This window comes from Acipenser ruthenus, chromosome 5 (assembly GCF_902713425.1).
Source record: "Acipenser ruthenus chromosome 5, fAciRut3.2 maternal haplotype, whole genome shotgun sequence".
Lineage (NCBI taxonomy): Eukaryota > Metazoa > Chordata > Actinopteri > Acipenseriformes > Acipenseridae > Acipenser > Acipenser ruthenus.
The window spans coordinates 44,635,161-44,657,384 of record NC_081193.1 but is presented as its reverse complement, the minus strand read 5'-3'; the positions used below and the strand labels follow the sequence as shown (position 1 = coordinate 44,657,384).

The following is a 22,224-nucleotide window of genomic DNA, read 5'->3' as shown; positions in this document are numbered from 1 at the left end:
ACGGTATTTTTGAGAGAGGAGGAAGTTAAGTGATCAGCCACTACAATTGTCACCTCACTGATAACTGACAGTGTGGCGGGCGTCCTTTATTACCTAGCTCTGCTATTGGCTAAGAGTACATGAGCAGTGAAAATGGCATCTTGAAAAAAAAATGCAATGCTTGGAAGTATTTTGACAAAAGTTAAAACAAGACCACTGTGCAATTTTTTTTTTTTTTTTTTTTTTTTTTTAAGTGAACTTTAATTTCGATTTTGACTGCAAACTACCCGGGCGATGTTAAACCTTTGAGTTCTGCTGTTATTGGTCTCCTACAGATATCGGCTTGATTCTGGAATCAGACTTTTTTTTAAATGGTTATTATATTATGGAATCAGCCAGTATGGGTACAGTTCATCTCATTTTTACGTTATATATTATAGCATAGATAATGTTATTTTGCATACATATTTTGTTGTGCTTTGTTAGTAAGCAGTTGCTTTATACGAGTCGTGAAAGGGTGTTATAAATGCAGCTGAATGTTTTGAAGGTCCTTTTTATAAAGTTCTGCCTTTTATAGTTAAAACCCCTCTGTGTATTCTTATTTCTTTAAATCATTTTTTACTTTAAATACATTAGATGCCATAACTGTTTCTTCGCTGTTACTGTTGATGTATTTATCTATGTGTCCCTATGTTGAGTAATTAGAGGTCAAGTATTCGGATATTCTAAACCTAATTCCTACCCCTAGTTATTTATATATATATATATATATATATATATATATATATATATATATATATATATATATATATATATACACAAATGCAATCAATTACGGATATTGAATTTAAAAAACAGAATTGAGTCTCAGGTATGACGTCCGATCTACTTCTTTGATGCTGGTACTTACAAAAAACTGTCTACATATGAAATCAGAACCAGCAAAATTGGCACTTTGACATTTATTTTGTGCAAATTCAATTCAAGTACATTTTACATTACACCGGAAACCAAAATGCCATTTGACCCAAATGCGACAGCCATCTTACGTAGGTCACAGGTCAAAGTGAAGGGTGCTGTCAGATTTGCCGGCTTAAATAGTTTATGAGAGCATTCAAAGGTGCTTCAAACTACCCCAACATAGATGGTTAAATATATATATTCTTATAAGCTGCTGTATTTTTCCCTTCTGAATAAGACAAAAATGCATTTGTTTTCTGTACAGTTTTATCTAGCTATTTACTGATAAGTTATCAATTTCCCGGTGTATGTGGCATAAACTTACTGAAAAATTGTTGGCAGTGTTGTGACAAGAAAACGTCCACTCAAACCTGAAAGGGGAAAACAATATTAAATTAAAAAGTAGAATCTGAAACTTTGCATATGCCTGCAATTTAATAAAAAGTATAAAATGTTATCTGTAGGGAGTATAGGGTCCACTTGATAGCTGAGTTGTAATATGATGACGGTTGTTGCAGTTACAGTTCGACTCAAAGGAGCTATTATCTGAAAATGTATTAAGTCAATAACTTTTCATAATTTTTTTTGTCTTTGCATGCCAGCTTTGGCTGTGGTTATACTTTTAGTATTGCCACAGGTGAACAATGACAACATTTAAAAAAGCCCCACATTTTTAAATACTGTGTGGCTCCACTACAAATGTAAATGTGTTATTGAAGCTCTTTATGTCAACACTGTGAAATGAATATTGCTCATATCATGGTAATACGACAAAGTGGCTTAAAACCTCTTCCTAACCTTCAAATTGAAATACACTATCCTATGATATACTGATTCAAAAACAGTAAACGTTGCGATCAACTATATGTCGCAATAAAGGTTCTCATACTGTAGCTCTCACAGCATTGAACAGAATGACTGGTCTACGATGTGTAAAAACGTTTTAATTGGTAGTGTTTTTTTTTTAAATAAATTTGCTGATTTAAGGTTAGTATACTGAATTCTCGTATTCACAAACTGTACTGTTCAATTTCACCTTTCACCGTATTTTTGTGTTATTTTAATTTTGAAATGTTAACATTTTATTTGTTTGTTAAACAAATTCAAAATAAAATTATTTTTTTATGGGGGCTGGGGTCAATCTTTTTTTTTGCTTTGAAAGGTTTTCTTTGAAGTAAATTATTGCTTTGATGCATGACTTGTATATTCTCAGACTATAAACATGAAGTTACTGCTTCTGGGTTTTTCAAATCTGTGCTTCTTTTAACCCATCAGGCTGCAGCAGGTGCCATCTCAGATGATCGACTGTATTCTGTGATAATAAGATAGCAAACAGGCAGTTTAGATGACTTACAATGACCACCAGTCAAAAACTGGAGGCATTATTTTGTGACAAATTCAAATCACATTATATTATTTTGTGTCGAAATGCAACCAAAACATTTAATCCATCAGGAACATGGTTAGACCCCATCTCCTCATACAATTGATGCTAAAGCTGTAACAAAATCCTTATGGCACAATATAATACATATCACAAGATGCAGGTATACAATATATGTATCACTGCACATACCATGGTCCTGTATAAAGACTTGTATAAAATGTAATGAGATAAATGATCGTTAGTAAAGGTCTGTTTTGTTAGCATGCACAACCTATATTCGGGGATGTAGTGTTTTTGGTCATATACTAGTTTTAAATATATTATCAGATTTGTGTTCAGCACACCAAACTCCTCAGATAACTTTGGTGTTATTCTTGATTTCTCATAGTATGTTACTGCAATTTGCTGGAAATCCTGGAGGTTGTTAACAGTGTTTCTAATATGATTTCACATGTTGGCATACTTTGAACATCTGTATATGCTTACACGTTTCTCCAAGTTTGTTAATAGACAATGGCACCCCAGTTTCTTCAGGGGGAAATATCAGCCTTGTTTCGAGTTTCTAATATAAGTGATCCAAAAGTGTTTAATGGGACAGAATTAAAAACACAATTCCTGCCAAGTTCAACAGATAAACAAAACGGTCTGCCTGTCCCAGAAAATAGAGCTACGCTAGCTTAATTTAATCTATTACCTTACTGCGTTATTGAAGATCATAGACAATATCAGAATTAGGGCTGGGTTTGAATGTTCGTTCACTAGCCAGGAATTCAAAGGTGGTTTTAAACCTTTGAAGGTTCATTCATGCACTGTGAGTTTTTTCGGTTTTTTTAACAGAAACAGTTTGACAATGTGTAAATACTATAAATCACACCTTAAATGTCACTCACATGCAAAATTTGATCTTTTGATTTGCATAATGCATATTTCGTAATCAGAAGTATCCACTACTAAATCGTTATATGTAGCAACTCTATATGGCGCCACTGCCGTGTATGGAGCAGGGTATATTATGCCAAAGCATTAGGGGAGTAGTGCTTTGGCATAATATACCCTGCTCCATACACATAGCACCTATAGCGATTGTAGTGCTTCAGTAAAATATATACTGAATACCTATTGTACAAGACAATGTAAGAGAAGTGCTATGATAGAATATGTTTGAAACATACAAATTATACGCTTACACTAATAATTTTAATTTCAAAAACTGCCCCTCCAGCTCGAGTTATCCAGAGGCAAACTTTTTATTTCTTCATTCGCAATCTTGACAGCAAAGCGTTGTATAGCGCAAGCTGTATTGAAAGAAATGTCTCGAAACCCCTCTGCTGTTTAGGATTTTTTTTGTTAAAAGCCCAGACGACCAAAGAAAAAGTTGAATGCAAACTGTGTAAGTGACTGTTGATGTATCATGGAGGCACAACCAATCTCTGGGGGTCACTTGAGAAGCATAAGTTCATATTATTATTAATATTTTTAGTAGTAGTAAAATGTGACCGATAACCTGCTTGGAACGGCGACTTAAATAAAGATTTGTTTTGCCTACATCCGCTGCAGTTTGTGCTGCTGCAACGCAAGCTTACTGTATATATAACAAGCAGCATCAAGTACACGTAAACAAGTATTTTTATTTAAATTATAAAAACATGATTACTGTTCTATACAACATATTTTTAAACTACATGTGAATGTTTTATTCCATTTATATGGATTACAGTTGGTGCCACCCAATCGGGATAGTGATAATCGGGATTGCTGCTTAATTAAATGGGATACAACTCTGAGACACGGTTCTTCACAATGCTATTTATGTTGTTTAATTGGGACATCACTTAGTTTAATTGGGATACAGTATTTCAAATGATGAACGGAGATCACTTTTCAGAGCAAGACAGGTCGTGCATCACAGTGCAGCAACCGGAGTATGTGATTATACTGTGACTTGTGCAAATTGCGTAAACCACGTTGAACTCTTGAAGGTGCTGGAGTCTCTGTGGTTTCTCATAGCTGTTGCAAAGAAAGTTGGCGTGTCATCATCGCAGGTACGATTAATTTTGTTTAGGAATAAAAAATAAAAAAAACATTGACTCGTATTTTAAATTATGTATTTAACAATTAATCATAATGTGATTTGATTTCATTTTTTTCATTAAGAATAAAAAAAGTGTGATTAAGGTTGTCTCAACTGCCTCTCATTTAATTGGGACAGCTGCTTATTCGGGATATTTTTCCTTCTCCCGAGGCGTCCCGATAAAGCGGCGCTGAAAATAATAGGATTTCCAATCAAATATAAACAAGTAGCTATTGTGACATCATCAGGAAATTATGCAAATTAGTACCATTTAAGGTTCGAATCTTCCTTCGGTAATATTAACCCAGGTCCCAGCGACCCACCTCAGGATGTCGGTTGACACGCTTTGACCCGGGTTGAGCAAGACAAAATGCTTGACAGCCGTTTGTGAGCCGACACAATAACAAACAACCACACCTGCGTGAAGGTTTCACTTGTTGCTTGAGACACACCATGAGCCAGATTGCAGCAGGGATGAAGTAACATTTGCTCTACTCAACATTTGGGCCGACAGTTCAATCCAGAGAAGCTTGGATGGAAACATCTGTAACAAGCTGCTTCCGGGCATTGATACGCGCATTGTGTACTTGCGTCTGTCACCCAGGTCAACCCTGCTTTATCAAAAGCAGTGTGAAAACGTGTACCCGACCTGCATGACACCGGGTACGACACTATCATGTTCCTTAACACATTTGCCCGAGTATGTTGTGACCCAGATAGATTATGCCAGTGTGAAAGGGGCTTAAATCTGTTTTCAGAGCTCTGGATAGAATAAAAGTCATAGTGGATAACTTCAAAGCTAAGCCCAACTTATTTTTTATACCCGTGGACAGCCAGGTCCATAGAATAGTCTTGTTTGGATGGACTTTTTCTTTGTGAATAAATACTCTTTTGGTATCAAGTATGTTAGTAACATTAATTCCCACTCAGAACTATCAGTAAGAAAAACAGATCATATTCACTGTATCCACTGAATAGATGTAAAAATATAAGTGTGACAGATATATAGGTTCCGCATGTAACCCCAGATACTTTCACATTTATGTAATTGTAGAATATCTAAATTTGTAAAGACAGAAGTACCCACATTGTTGTTTTTTTTCCCAGACTCTCAAAAACTTTTTAAAGGAATGTGCTAACTAAATTACATAGCAGTTAGATAAGTGGTTCTTTAGATATTAGTAAAACTTATGACACATACTATGGACACCTCTGCCCTTAGGTTAGCTTGCAAACCTCTTCTCTATTAGAGGTCCTAATCCTGTCCCCCCAAAACAGTTTAAAAACCTTGGATAAGAGTCACGTCATCCCTACTAGAGATGTTAAATTAAGTGTAATTTCCTAAGCGATTCAACCTTAAGATTAAACAAGTTTAAATGTTAGGGCCTAAACTTTAACATATTGAGATTTGTTGTTACCAATAGTATAAAACTAGCATATTGAAAAAAGCCATCACAGTGCTGTTACTTTATTATGATTTACTACAATGTTAATGTGGATGAAACTACATACGTATAACATATGTTGTTCATATGGACAAGAGTGAATAAATACCGAATGCATAACCTTACACTGTGCACATCTGTGGCAATGTGCCCCGCCCCTGTGTGTATTCTTGTGTTTTATGTTGCGTGTGGTGTGTTAATGTTGGTGTATAGATATGGCTGCACAGGATATAAATGGGTGTATGCAGCACAAGTTATTTAAAATGTTAATTGTATTTAGGCACGGGGATTGCACTTCACTTCACGTGCATTTAAAGTACTTTTATATGTGAACACAGGGAAATCACAGATGAGTTCACATGCTGGGATTCAAGTGAATAATTAATTGGTAATTGAATCCCAGCACAATTGTATATATAGATGCACATTTAATTCACTCGGGGTTGTGTGTTCAGGGCGAAGGAACGGGAGAGAGTGAAGAGATAAATAATAATCAATTGCTACATCGTGCTGGAGGACCAGCACGGTACGTGTTTGTTTAGTGTTTGTCCCTGTGTGTTAGTGTCTGTTCATTTTGTTTGTCTGTTTATTTTGGCTAAAGTGCCGTGTCCTATGTTTTGTTAAAACCTTTTTATTTACAATAAACCGGCGCAAGCAAGCGCCTTCATCATTTCACCTCATCTGTCCTGTCTGTGTTATTCATCTTCTGGTTCCGACGTCACCACTCAGCCAGCTTTGTGACAACATCCTACTGTATAAACACTATGTACTGTACATGTCTTAGACAATGATTAAAAAATTGTAAACGTTTAATACTTAAAAAACCTTTAAAGTGCAGTATAATATAAACATCCCATGACTGACAGCATAATGATAGGTGTATGGAATTGTTCATCTAATTCTGTTCTCTGTTCCCACAGTCTCCTAATAATAAATCCACCCTTTGCTTTGGAGATTAGGGATAAAAGGGCAATGCACATACAAGCCTTGCTGCTTGTGTGGTTTAATTTAATGTCATTGTAACCTTTGAGCATTATAAACAAGTGCTGCCTGAGATGAATTGGAAAATGTGTCCTTTGCAAATTTCAAGTTTTTTCTACCTGCACTCCAGGATGACATAACTGAATATGCTGACTATCTGTACTTCTATACTTTATGTCTCAGGATTGTAATATTCAGTATTAGTGACCCAGTGGGAAAAACTGTTCTGTCTTTTACAAAAGACGTAATTACTTTTTTGGGTTTATATGAGCATTCACAACAATATTTAACTTTACATTTAGGAAACATCTTTGAAAATTCTTTCAAAAAGTCCTGTTTTTGCGAATAAGTAATATTTAAACTAGACTAAAATGAAAACTATAAAAACATCCTTGACCAGTTCTCGTCCAGGCTGTGCAAAGCCGAGGGGGGCGTCACATTGGTTCTGACGATCCCAGGGTGGGGGACGGGAAACCAGAAGGAATTGCTTCTCCTCATCACGCAACAGCGAACACTACTGGCCAGACACCGAACACATTCAGTGGATAAAAAGCAGGGCTGATCTCTATTCTCCGGGATCGGTAGCCTGCCCACCTCTGCTCTGGATTGCTCAGCGTAAAAGCGATTTTGGCTTTAGGCTTGTGAGATCGGAGGACGCTCACACACCCTCAGGACGTCTGTGCTGTGTGGGGACTCGCTGCGTTGAGGAGAAAAAACATAATTGGACATTCCAAATTGGGGGAAAATAAATACAATTAATAATTGGTATCACTAAATTAAAAAAATAAAAAGCACTTGGGGGCATAGTGAAAAGGGAATGTCATATCAGATTGTTCTTAAACTTGAAGTAAAATGGATACATGAAAAAGATCTGTATTGATACTGATATGTCCAGAGGTTCAAACAATATGGCAGTGAAATGGTTAATTTCTATTATAATTATGCTTGGGAAAACCCGGCTCTTGGATTGGTTAGCTGTATTCTACCAGCCATCCGTTAATCCCACGCAACCTTTTAACAGACACATCACCTTTGAATCAAATTCTTCTTAAGAAGAAAAAAAAAAAGTGAGAACCAGAATCACATTTTGATCTTTCTAATGGAAAAACTATTGAATAATGGTATGAAGATGATTTTCTTCTAAACTGGACAAAGTAACAATACTTCAACTTTCTTTAAAAGAAAAAAAGGCACAGGAAATAACAGAACCAGAACTGAATCAACTCGAACTTGACAGGAAAAAAAAACCCCACAAAAGGCATCTAAATGGGCTGTGACTACCTACAAAAGTTTTATAATAGCATTAAGGCAATCCAGGGGATGGGTTGACGTGATATAATAGCACACTTAAGGGTACAGCACCTTAAACTTGCAGTTCTACCATGTCAACCCATCTCCTGTCGTGCCTTAATGCTTCACTGTACACCTGTAATGGAACTATATTGACGGAATTATTTAATACAGCACTGTACCAGCTATAAATCCATTATTACTAAGGCTGGGGCAATGTCTAATTTTTCACTATCGATATAGCATTCGCCAAAAAAGCCGATGCATCGATTCATCGACGTTATGAAAGGGTAAAACTAAAAACACAGTAATACATGTGGAGCTGTGGATTATGTAACATTGCTAGTAACACTTTAAAAACGATTATGCATATTAAATTGATTACATCAGTTTATGCATATAGTAATTAAAAATATATTAAATATTATTTTTACCTTATTCATGTTGATTTGTACCAGTTGGGGGTCAAAGCAAAATCCATAACCAGTCAGGGTAACAACCAATCAAGAGGGGAAAAAAAAAAAAAAAACTATTTTAAAAAAGTTATTACTGTCCACAGCAGTTTAGTAACAAGAGTGTTGTCCATGGCTTATATTTTAAATGTGTTAAGGAACATGACAGTGTCCACATTTTGTTTTAATTTAAGCGATGACTGGCACTTGCTTACAATCTGCCCAGCATTCCTGAATACCTGCTTACTAGAGACTGACGTTGCCGGGATGCTTAATACTCCTAACCAAAAGATACAACTCACAGAAGGATCTTGGTTGTTTTTCTTAATTTTTACTCAGGGGTAGTTCAATATCCAGAGAATAAATAAATAAAAAAAAGTCAGTTAAATTCATAGTTTTTACTAAAATCTGAAAAAAAACAAGAACAAACATGTTTTATGGAAATCAAAGAGAAAGTGAGCTCAATCGCGTGCAGATTCAGCGAGTCAGACCTGAGGGGAGCAGAGAAGCTCTGTGCTTAATGCAAAAAATAAATGCAGATTTTACCCTTTACACAAAAACGATGCACAGGCTTGACTATCGATAGTTGTCAAACGATACGATGCATGGATAGATCGATGTGCACCGCCTCAGCCTTAATTATTACTATCTATACTGCAGAAACATGAGAATGAAGCTAATATCTCAAAGTGGTAGGTCTCCAGAAAACAAAGTCACACAACTTTAATATGGTGAACATTTGAGGTCACAGGGAAAACAAAGGGTGCTGTTAGAGTCTGACCAAGGAGTTACAATAACACTGAAAATATGAAGTTGCTAACTGAAACAGTTTATGAGATATTAACAGTTGTAGTAGTAGCAGCAGAGGATTTGCAAACACATACAAGCCACTCTCACGAGGATGCTTAATGATGACAAAAACACTCACACAGCGATGTGAAAACGTGTATTAGCATCATGAGCAGTACAGTACCTGGTTGCTGTGAAACGTCGATCTTTCCCACACTGATGCCAAGAGCTTTACTCTCCTTTGCAAAGTTCTCCCAATCGGGCTGTATCTGCTGACAAGCTGGGCACCATGGAGCATAGCTGTATATAAAAGCACATTGTACAATCGTTGGTCATAATACTCTCATATAAATCTAAACAAAGTGTGTTACATTTAGGAAGAATTGTAACAAGCATGACAGTGTAAATTCAGCAATAGAGCCATCAGTAACATGAACAAGTTGTTGACCTGGCTATATCCACTGTATGTACAAACTTGTGAGAAACTGGGGTCCTCCATATACCCCAAGATTCTGATGCAATAAATTGTGATAATTAATGCCCTTTTCAAGTTTCATCACAATTACAAAAGCAGCCATTTACATTATAAATGTGTCATATACAGTCTCCTTTTACCCTACACACTCATCTAACTTAAGAATGTCCTCAGCAAGTTTGATTAGTTCTCTGGATATATGTAAAATGTACAAACAGTCACATGTCTTTAGTTTGAATTGAGGGTGATCTAAACCTAAACCTCACAATAATAAGTGGCATTCATGATACCAGTACTAGTTCTTCAAGCTTCAATAGCTCTATAGCTCCAGCTGTACTTTCCTTGGGTTTCACATATTGTTTACATTGCAAAGGATTTTGTGTGGAAGAATGACTTTTGACAATGAATGTATCTTTCAGTTGATTTTATGGTGCATTATTTAAGAAGCCGGACAATAACTTTGTTTGGCAAAAACGTTCAATACATTTCATTCTGTCAAAAATGACAACATAGATGTGACTATTCTCATACTGATGATGTAAGAGGGCAGTCAGGTGCCAGATTAAAATCTAAATTGATAGTGAAGTTAAAAGGTCACTTTGCTTTATACAGCTCTCCTGTGATGACTCACAAGCAATTCTTCACCATCTCTCAACCCTTGGCATTGCAAGAAAATGTTTGCGCTTCTTTTTCTTTAAAAGTACGGCACATGCATGAATATTATATTTCACGGCACATTAATTTTGTAGATTTTTAATAAAGGCGAAATTAGCAAACATTTCTTGCTTGCAAAATGTTCTTGTTTTAAAGTACTTGACAACATCTGGAAACTGTTCAGCGGGATATATATAATATAATAATAGACGTATCCCCTCAACTCAACACCACACGACCAGCATGACAGTAGACACAATGAAGCGTTCTTACCTTTGTAGACAGGTAAGTTAGTGATCAGCAGATGTGTCAGCCGCACGAAGAGCACAGCTACCAATGTCAAGGGACCATTGAATTGTCCCTACCAATAATTTTGATAAATCTAAAACGTCTTTTGTCAAATCATTTTATCCGCTCCACAAAGGGTTAACTCTCTCAAGATCCCCTCGTTGCTTCTCCCTCCTCCAAAAAAAACCCCAAAAACACGCTAATTTGATTGGCTTAGGCCCTAGGTTCTCAACCAGGGGGGGGGGGGGGGGGGGGGGGGGCACGGTGAACGTTTGAATAATAACGTACTAGTAATAAAAACAGTGACGTGCCAAACGATACTCCCGATTTCGCCCTCTGAGTGCAGCGAGTTATTAAAGAGAGAAAAAGAGATAGCTTTAAAAAGAATGGCACCCTGGGATTTGTAGGTTTTTGGTGGGGTTTTGGGGTGTAATCAGCAGACAAGAAAACTACAAATTCCATAATGCATCACTGTAACACGGACTCAGTGCGCGGCTGACGTCAGGGACCACACAGAGTGTGCTGTTTTCATTGAGGCGCAAAAGTGCATAAGGACTCGGGAGTGAAAGGTGATTCTCCGGGTTTAAAATAAGGAACATTCTAGTCAATCTTAAACGGTGTATATTGTGCCACATTTTCACATTTATTAAAAAAAATAAGAACAAATATAATCAGTTAAATTCAATATTTATTTTGTGTTTGTTGGTTAATGCGTTGTCACATTATTTAAATCCTCCTCCTTCCTCCCTTTGTAACTAACTTACTCCTTGCTTAAGAACATAAGAAAGTTTACAAACGAGAGGAGGCCATTCAGCCCATCTTGCTCGTTTGGTTGTTAGTAGCTTATTGAACATATGTTCGTGTGTGTAAAAAGCGAACACGAACATATGTATTTGATTGAATGGCCAGTGTGACTATCCAGGCGGCTAAATAAACGCTCTATATTATATAGGCAGTCATAAAAAATATATATTAAAAAGTCAAATTAAATGGGGGAGGGAGGACAGATATAAAAATAAATTTCAGTGGGGAGTGAGTAAGAAAAGGTTGAGACCCGCTGGTTTAGGCTGGACTCTGGAAAGACGCTCATCTGAAGCTGCCGCTTGCCGGTCAGTCTGACATGAGTGTGAGCCACTGACTGAATGAAAGCCAGGTACCGCGGCTGAAGGTATTGTCAGCTCGTCAGCAACATAGTTTGAGTGAATAAACCTACCGACCTACCTAATGGGTAGGTAAGTAGGTTTATTACGTTAGCGACCCATTGCTAGCTGTTAACCCCATGTCCTTGGTGGCTAGCTAGATTGTTTCACAGCTAATCATTATGTGTCTGTGTGTGTGTGTGTGACAGAGAGAGAGTGTGAGTGTGCGTGAGCATGTTATGATATCGTCAACCAACTAACGTTAGCTAATCACTTCAATTTGGCTTTAGGTGACTAAAGCATAATGGCAGCCAAAAAAAGAAAGATGGACAGAAGGAAGTTTTTTTTTACAAAAAGTCAAAGTGTAAGTAGGAAGATGTTGTTAAAGTAATAAACACAATTGATAATGATTCTCATAGCAAATGAAAAAATAATTTACTAATGAAGTTAGCAGAGTCATACTTTCTCTCTAAACAGCATGCATCAATTTATCATTTTATCAGGTGAATGAAGAAGTGCAACCTGGTAAAAGCAGTACAGAGGCAGGTGGAGCAACAGGGTCGCAGGTGAGGTCTGTAATGGCTTAGTGATTATAACAGTGAAAGTGTTAGACTCAGTTTTGAGATATATTATTGGTTGAGGCACATTGTGATATGATAGTAGGCTAATGCTGTATAGTAATACTCAGCAAATAAAGTTGGCATAGCCATATATTTTCTCTCTATATGACATGCATCAGTTTATTATTTTATCAGATGAATGAAGCAATGCACCCAGGTACGAGCAGCAGCACAGACACAGGAGAGGCAGGCAGAGCACGTGAGCGTGCATGTGATCATGCTTGTAGTGGCAGGGGTATTGGTAGCTTACAGTAAGGCTGGGATAGGTTATAATTCAGGTTATTAGTAATTCTATAGCAGGGATGTCAAACCAGCTTCCAGGAGGGCCACTTTATCATAGTGTTTTGAGTGTATACCAGCCAACTTCATGTCAATCATATTGTCCTCGATTCATGTCCAGCATTCATTTCAAGCCACCAGAAGTGACCATTTAACAGCTGTCTCCTAAAAAATTTATTCCCGGGGGGGCACGCCCCTGAACCCCCCTAGCGACCACGACTCCGCCCCCCTAAAAAATTGTGTCCCCACCAATGTTCAAACTAAACCTACACCCTTGTGCTCTAGCTACAAACTAACTGCGTCATCTGTCACTCTGTCCTTTTTTTGCCGTTTTCTTTCCAACTCAATTTAACAATACTGCCTGAACCAGTATTGTTAAATACCAGAATGCCATATTACAAAAAATAAATTCTGTAGGCATTACTAAAATAACGGTGTATATGAGACTTTTTCTTTTGTGCGCCTTGGAATATCATTCCATCTTTTCTTAATCTCCTCCACCGTTCTTATAATAATGCCTACACTCTAAGAAGTAAAGGCTCTCGTTAGAACCTTTCTTTGCCACCTTGGGGAGACCTTTTAAGGTGCTTCTAAGAACCTTTTTTTACATGGATTCTATATTCTCTATTTGCAGACTTTCTGTTTTGTCATGTAAGCTATGAAACATGTATTGAAAATTGGAGTTTGCAAAACAATACGGTACCGGTATAATAAACCGTAATTTACAAACTGACTTGATCAGAAGGGTGAAAAAATGAGCTCTTTGCAAAATGTTTGCGTGTCGCTCGCATTCCTCATGCCAGCGTGGTTATTTTCTCCTGCTGGAGGTTGGCGTTTGTCTGGTGACATTTTTGTCCAGTCGCATTTCACACAAACATCCCTTGCATCTGTGAGTGCGTTGAGACGAATGGAAGATACAGCCCCAAGCCACCAGCGACCTAAATACGCATATACTTGTTTACTTTTATTTGATATTGGTATAACTTGCTTGCTATTTTTGCAAATGGGATACATCAACATATCAGACTGAGTCAGACACCAGAAGTGTCTGATGCGTGATTTGTGGGATTTTGAAAACAATAACTGTTAAAGAAGGTTTTATTTATGGAAAAGATGATGATGATGTTGATGATGATGAAGACATGCAGCCAAAGCCATCCTTTGATTTTTGCACCGGACTATAGAGCAATAGAGCAATACACCCCATCGTGCATGTTTATAACTAAAGTCTGTTTCAAAGCTCTTTTCAAAATGGCTACTTAATGTACTGGGGTTTGATACTGCAGGAAGAGCGATTATATTTTTTATTTTTTAAAACACAACAAGTGCTCTGACTTTTCTGTTCCGTACCACATCGTGGATCGTTATTGCTGTGTAGTGTAAAAAGTTGTCAAGATGTTAACAATGAAAAGAAAAACTACAGGTACGTTATTTAAACAGTTGTAACACCACCTGGGGACGTGTAACGCTATTTTTTTTTCAGACATTTCATTCTACATCATGGGGGGCAGCAGTGTGGAGTAGTGGTTAGGGCTCTGGACTCTTGACCGGAGGGTTGTGGGTTCAATCCCCAGTGGGGGACACTGCTGTTGTACCCTTGAGCAAGGTACTTTACCTAGATTGCTCCAGTAAAAACCCAACTGTATAAATGGGTAATTGTATGTAAAATAATGTGATATCTGTATAATGTGAAATAATGTATAATGTGATATCTTGTAACAATTGTAAGTCGCCCTGGATAAGGGCGTCTGCTAAGAAATAAATAATAATAATAATAATAATAATAATAGTGATTAGAGCTCTGGACTCTTGACCGAAGGGTTGTGGGTTCAATCCCTGGTGGGGGACACTGCCGCTGTACCCTTGAGCAAGGTACTTTACCTAGATTGCTCCAGTAAAAACCCAACTGTATAAATGGGTAATTATATGTAAAAATAATGTGGTATCTTGTAACAATTGTAAGTTGCCCTGGATAAGGGCGTCGGCTAAGAAATAAATAATAATAATAATAATAATAATAATAATAATAATAATAATAATAATAATAATACCATGTTGAGGAAGCATATTTAATTTATTTGCATTTGAATGTCACATGTTATCTGACATAAAATGTAACAAAATTACATATATGTTAACATTATACTGTTGGCTCCTTTATGCAAGACTGTTATTTGACATAATTAATTGGTAGGAACGCACTGTAAACATGCATTTTTTTGTCAGGAAAATGTATCAAATTCCCAGTTGTTTGCAGGGCCCCTGGACTCTCTGATTTTATTCATGTATTTTATAGTCTATACTCTAGAAATGCGCCCATTAAACACCCCAATAAAATGTGCTTGCACATTCAAACTCATCAGGCATTTTGCTATTCTCTAACTTGATCTAATATTGTTGCACTTTTCTGGGAAAACACTCTTTCTACATACACTGCACCAATTACTGTATGCAGTTATTTTGAGCATGCACTGCTTGTAGTCTTGTACTCCAGTGTGTGAGAGGATTCGTCTGAAAACATGCACACAGCTAACCGACTCCTACTAGCATAGGTAGAAAGAAGTGTTTTTCATTAAACATGTTAAAAACACATTGTATGTTTATGTCTCGAAGCATAAGGACAGCAGAATGATTGCAGCTGGTTGTTTTCTTTTTTAGATTAGTCTAACGGTTTTCTTAGAAATGCTACAATTACCAGATCTATATTCATTGCCATTTTTTAAATAATGAGAACAAAGCAAATTTGCTACTCATGCTGATGACAGTTCCGGTTTTTTTTTTTGCGCGCCATTATATCAATTTCATTAGTGCATAGGCTTAGATACAATACAACAACGATGTAACTGACTGAGATGCGGGATCGATCAAACCTACAGTAACAAGAATGCATGTAATACTTTTTTCTTTTCTTTTCAAGAAAGGCCTTACTGTTATTGTATATAGTCCACCCCGCCTACTTTTCCCTGTCACAAATTAAAGTACTCACAATTTCAACATCCATTCTCCCTGAAGAATCAGCGTCCAGTTGGTGTCTGCAACAGGCAATACGTGAACGTCTGATGCCGAGTTTGCGCCGTTTACAGTATTAATAAATACAAGGATTAAAAGTGTATGATAGTCCACGTTTGTCACTATAAATTTCAACGCTCCCAGCACCGTTCCACCCGCCATGTTGACACTCTGCAGTCAAAAAACCAGGAAGTTAAGCTGACAGCGTTTTAAGGTGGACCAGGGCAATTGCAGTTACAGTGCGATATTGCACATAGCAGGGGGTTTCCAGTGCAAATGCGTAGAAACTCAGAATGCAACGGATTCAGGGAAATTATTAGTAGGGTGGTCAAACGTATTTTTAGATTTCAACAAACAAAATCCAACATAGGTTATCAATAGTTTTACTTGACTTAAACATATATTAAATTAAAATGTATATATATATATATATATATATATATATATATATATATATATATAGTTAATTTATTATTATTATTATTATTATTATTATTATTATTATTATTATTATTATTATTTACGAAGCCTGCCCCTAAAAATACATCTGTCATTCTATCAATGCCCAGCCTGTCTGTACTGCAAAAAATGCATGGTTTTGGGTACAGAAACGTATTATACCACGTTTTAAAGGACATTTATTTGTCTGTTATAATTATAATTGTTTTTTGTAGCATTTCTTATTGGTCAAAAAGTAATAATAACAACGATATTGATATCGACAATATAGTCTTATTCTTGCTGGAATAATGTAATTTACTTATGTCGTTTCTGTAAGGCTGTTTGCAGGCAGCTTTTTCATGATTGTATCTGAAGTATTTGCAGATGTTAGTGATCTTACATAATAAACACCTAGTCTCAAATAGTCGCTGGTCTCCAATAGGTGCCGGCCCTACTGGCAAATATTGTAAATAAACAAAGGGGCGTTTTTATTTAAAGTTTTACGGTACGTTGTTTAGAGGTACAGTGCACTCAGTTTATAAGAATCACATCCATCCCGGATGATTTGATTCTTATAAGCAGTTGATTCTTAAAAGCAGACAGATATGATTACAATTAGCAAAAGCGTGCCTCTGTGCATCAGCAGTTTAAGTACAGTATACAAATGTCAATTGGGCTGAATCACGGAGGACAATTCATCAAAACAAGTCCTCTTGGGTAAGCAGCTTGTTATATAATAACGATTATGTTTGCTCAAGGCTGCAGAATCCTATTTTACTACAGTATACTTGAGAAGCGATTGTCTCGTGAGGGTGCCTAGTTTAACTGCTGTGTGGTGTTACATGTAATGGCTTTTGAATTTAAATGACATTACAGTACAGTACTCCAGAGCACTCTACGATGAATTACAGACACCGAAGAAAGCTCTTAGCGTTCCGATTAACTTGCTCTTGCAGTCAAGTTACAGTTCATAGCCCTCCTGGAAAAAGGAAAGAAAAAGGTGAAACAATACGTTTTCGTGGTGTCCTGACTAGTAACACAGACTAGAGCCCCTAATAACGACTGCATTACCAGACAGGCCATGGCAATGTGTTGCTGCAGATATATTTCACTGGAACAATGACGAGGCATGTGCAGCTTGGCAGTTTGGAGGAACGCACACACTTGCATGACAACAGCTCCAAAACTGATGAAATTCTGAGTTTGCAGAATTTGCAGAAGACTATGACTTTATCCATATGTGGTGATAATTTAATGATAAAGTAATTGTAACATAAATCCTTAAGCTATCTCGAGACAAGTAAACATGTATTTGGATACCTTCTCAAGACACGCCTTTAACTATGTATAAACAACACCTTACTATAATGATCTAGGGTTTCACCACAATATCCTTCTATATCACCATCAACACTTGCCTCCATGGAAGGTGCAGAGGCGGTAGGGCTCCATCATAGCGGCCCTAGTGCGAGCCCCCCTAGTAGGAGGTCTGTCTAAAGATCCTGTATGCCCTAACAGCCAATGCAGGATCACAGAAGCCCACCTGAAAAAGGCTTACATGGCCAAAGCGCAGGTGACACGCCTTGCAAACACAGGAGGCCTCTTGACGGCCTACCTGGATGGCATGCTGCGATCTGTTACCATTCCCGAGCAACTAGCTATGCACAGTCTCGGGCACTTTATTGCTGATCTTGGGGTTCCAAGGGCAAGCCCTGGTCAGAAGCCTGGCAGGCTTAGTGGTGGCACGCAGACAGCTGTGCCAGTCTCAGGCGAGGGTCCCAAATGCGGACAAGTCTGCCTTACTAGATGCGCCTATTTCCCTTGGCCATACTTTTGGACCAGTGGTAGAGGAGATCCTGCAACGCTCTCACAGAGAACGAGAGCCGTCCCGACAGGTGGCTGCAATGCTCCCCTCCCACGTCCCGGCACAGGGAAGGGGGAGGCGATGGCGTCTGGCAGTTACTACGGTAACCCAGACGATTCCAATCCCTACGGCGCCACGGGGCGACCTGAGGCACCGCCTCCAGGCCTCTGCGGCACAGCGCCATCAGCAAGGATGGGGAAATGCCGGACGTGGGGCCCCAGCGCACCGGTGCCCAGGGAGACAGTTCCAAAGGAACCGCCCCAGGCAGCCTCCAAGGCAGCCTCTACCCCAGCCTCAGCAGCCCCAGCAGGGGCCCTGAAGGCTTGCGGACTCAGACCCACCTGTTCGCACACCATCTGCAATACTGGTGCAATTTCACCTTAGTCTCCTAGGTGCTCGCCACCCTACACACCGGCTACGCACTGCAATTCCTCTCGGGACCTCCTCCCTTTCGAGGGATCACGGTCATATACATGAACGACCATCTCCAGGTCTTGGCCCTCAAACAAGAGGTAGAAACAGTACTTCAAAAACAAGTCATCTGTCTCGTAGAACACCTCTTTCAAAGAGAGGGGTTCTACTTGAGATACTTTTTCGTGCCAAAGAAGGATGGCGGCCTTCGCCCCATCCTAGACCTGAGAAACCTCAACAGGTTCTTAAGGGAGAGGAGGTTCCAGGTGGTCAAACATCGCCACATCCTCCAGTCTGTCCAGCTGGGCGACTGATTTACAACAGTGGACCTGATGGATGCGTATTTTCACGTTCCTATCCATCCAGCGCACAGGAAATATCTCTGCTTCACCTTTCAGGGAAGTGTTTGAGTTTTCCGTGCTGCCATTCGGCCTCTCCTTAGCCCACCGCACATTTTCAAAGTGCATGGACGCCATCATAGCTTCCTTGTGGCTGCAAGGCATCAGGGTGATGAACTACCTGGCCGACTGGTTAATTTGTTCCCAGTCGCATGAGGGAGCAGTGGCCCACACAGCGATTGTGACGGAGCATCTGTTGAGGCTGGATCTCACACTCAACAATGCGAAAAGCCAATTAATACCGGTGCAGAGTACGGTCTACTTCAGTCCCCTGGGTTACACCGCATAGCCTTTCGACTGCTGATCTGGGCACAGAGACACTTCCTGTCCCTCCAGGCGGTACACCTCCTGGAAGTGATGAACTGGGCAGCGGACCTCCTCTCCTAGTGCACGAATGACCCAAAGCGCTTTTGTACACTTTCCCAACTATATCGCTGCACCTTGCCTTCCTCGAGAAGGTCAGTAGAGACGAGGCAACAGTTCTCCTGGTGGCCCTCAGATGGCCCAGGAGAATCTGGTTTTTGAACCTCTGCCAACTGCTGCGAGGCCAGCCCTGTGAGATCCCACTGCACATGGATTTCCTCAGCCAGACTAAAGGCACCCTCTGGCACCCAGAACTGGGGAGACTCCAGCTGTGGGTCTGGCCCCTAAACTGGACCGTCTGTCTGCCTTAGGGCTCTCAGACGCAGTAGTGGGTACACTGTAGAATGCTAGGGCTTCTTTCACAAGAACGTTGTACACCTACAAATAGAAACATTTTCGAAATTGGTGCATGGCTGGAGGCCATGATCCTGCTTATTGCCCTATAGAAGTTATTTTACAGTTTCTGCAAGATCTGCTGGAGGCGCTCATATACTAGTTTTTTAAAGGGTGCTCGGCAGTTACGTCCTCCTATAAAGGACGTCCTCCCTGAATGGTGTCTAGACGTGGTACTGCAGGCTCTCACTAAGCCCTCATTTGAGCCCATACATTCCGTAGAGCTGAAGTATCTCTCTGTGAAGACAGCCTTTCTATTACCTATCACCTCCGCTAAGCAGGTGAGTGAGTTACAGGAGGCTTGTGCTGTCAGAGATTCTCTCTTTTCTTTTAAGTTGTGTTGGATTTACTGTTGTGTTACATATTAATGATGCAAACAAATAAAACACAATCAATACGTTCATTTGCAATTTTATTTGCTCAATTTCTGAGAGGGCATCAACAACTTGTTGGATGTTGTTGTGCTGTTTTGGGCGATCGAGCTGGCTCATGACATCCAGTTCACCAACTATATTTATTGATGTGTTGGACAGACACGCATTGTCTTTGGACATCGCTGGGATCAAAAAAACGACGGGAATTATTTCAGTTAGAGATTTAAGCAGCTCACTTGCTCTTCGTGTTTAACTTTAGCATAGTTTTTACAGCAAGGGTATTCTCAAACAGCTGCTTTAATACTATAACAAGGGTATAACGCATTTTATGGTAAGTGGTTTTATACAGAACTGTAAACCCACAAGATATATACAGCATGACAGACCAGACACAGCAAAAAATAATAATAAAAAAGCAGTCCGCATTATCATTAAGGTAAACAACACCACTGCTAACCATAAAATTGCCCATCAGCCACTACTTTGTAAGGTCTTGGAATCCACAGTAACAACTGACCTGCTCCCTTGCAATATTTATAGTTAAGGATAAACATTCAGGGCAGCAGTGTGGAGTAGTGGTTAGGGCTCTGGACTCTTGACCGGAGGGTTGTGGGTTCAATCCCCAGTGGGGGACACTGCTGTTGTACCCTTGAGCAAGGTACTTTACCTAGATTGCTCCAGTAAAAACCCAACTGTGTAAATGGGTAATTGTATGTAAAATAATGTGATATCTGTATAATGTGAAATAATGTATAATGTGATATCTTGTAACACTTGTAAGTCGCCCTGGATAAGGCCGTCTGCTAAGAAATAAATAATAATAACATTCATTAACATTTACATTTACACTAACCTGAGTAATTCTCCCAAACATTGCTTGTGCATCGCCATTTCACTTGTAAATTGCCCTGCATGGAAACCCCATGATTGTCACACAGACACCTGATGTTTAATGATAATTAATATTCCATATTTTTAAAAATAGAAATGTACACTTCACTTAATTTATTTGTACCACATTCTGAGAATGAGGAGAGACTAAATAACATGCTTGCTATATGTCAAGGGGATAAAACAAACACAATCATGCATCTATAACTTTAAATATACCAGAAAATGAAACCCAGAGATGTCACGCACCGCAGAAGTAAAACTACTTCAGCAATGAAGCGTTGCCTTCAGAAATCTTGTAAGTCTTACACGTATAATATAAAAGAAGTAGCAAGACCCTGTGGGAGATTATTTTAAGAAAGAAACACTCTGACGCTCTGTTCTGTCAGATGTTGCCTTGCCTTCATGAAGCCTGACAGGAAGAAGAGCTGGCTTTATCAATTTAATAAATGGCTTCAAGCAGAGTGTTTTATTTTCATAAAGTATACACATTTATCCATTCCCTTGTGGGTTTAGGCTAATGTGAAGAAGGCAAGGCAACAATGAGTGGCAGGGCAGAAGAGAGCCCTGCATGTAAATAGGGGCAGGGCAAAGCCCTGCTGATGAATGTATTGTTTTGGTGTGTATTTAAAGGGATTATTTTGTGTAAATTATATTGTAAATAGTGTATTATGATTTTAAAAAGAAATGCATTGTTTGGGGTTTATTTTGAGATAAATTATTATATTAAATGTGGTCTGGCAGGGGCGATTGTTTGCAACTCGTCTCTGCCAGACATCTCGTGAAAATGCATGGTCGGCAGCTGGTGATTATTGATAAATTTGCTGTCGGCCACGCAAAGTAAAAACTCTTGTAGGATGTGACGATCTCCGGATTGATTAATTTATTGCTAATCCGGAGATGGTCACATGTATAAAAACCCGCTTTTGCTGGTTGGGTGGGTGTTCAAGAAAGAGGAACAAGAGCAGGAGAGCAAGAGAAAGCGAAAACGAAATATTACAAATGTGCTGGAAAGACCAGCACTGTACTCGTTTTGGGTGGTGGGATTTTGTGTTGCGAGTCTGTTTTGTTACACCTTTTTATTTTGCTCTGTGAGCAGCGTTTTTGTTGAATTATTTTGTTTCAATAACTATGTGCACAGGCACTTCCACTCACAGTCCTGTCTGTGTCTCTGTAAAGCTGAATTTGTGTGAATATAGTAATTCTTACATCTTTGTATAATAGTATTTAAAACATGATTAACCCTTAGCTGTCCATTTATTCAGCGCCTT

At 38.7% G+C, this 22,224-nt stretch overlaps 1 protein-coding gene across 2 annotated transcripts in view; it reads right to left on the bottom strand.

The window, feature by feature from the left end:
* The window catches only part of LOC117403125 (thioredoxin-related transmembrane protein 1-like), a 31,743-nt gene extending 15,701 nt beyond the window's left edge, over nt 1-16,042 (bottom strand). Inside the window, exons 1-3 of one of the 2 annotated variants that reach the window (XM_034005141.3) lie at nt 15,796-16,042; nt 9,539-9,654; nt 1,265-1,310 (exon numbers count right to left, since the gene is read on the bottom strand). In XM_034005141.3, the coding sequence (XP_033861032.2) occupies nt 1,265-1,310; nt 9,539-9,654; nt 15,796-15,980 (347 nt within the window). In that variant the 5' untranslated portion in view covers nt 15,981-16,042. The remainder of the gene's footprint in view (nt 1-1,264; nt 1,311-9,538; nt 9,655-15,795) is intronic. The other variant, XM_034005140.3, reaches the window with a different exon arrangement.
* Between the last annotated feature and the right edge of the window lie 6,182 nt (nt 16,043-22,224).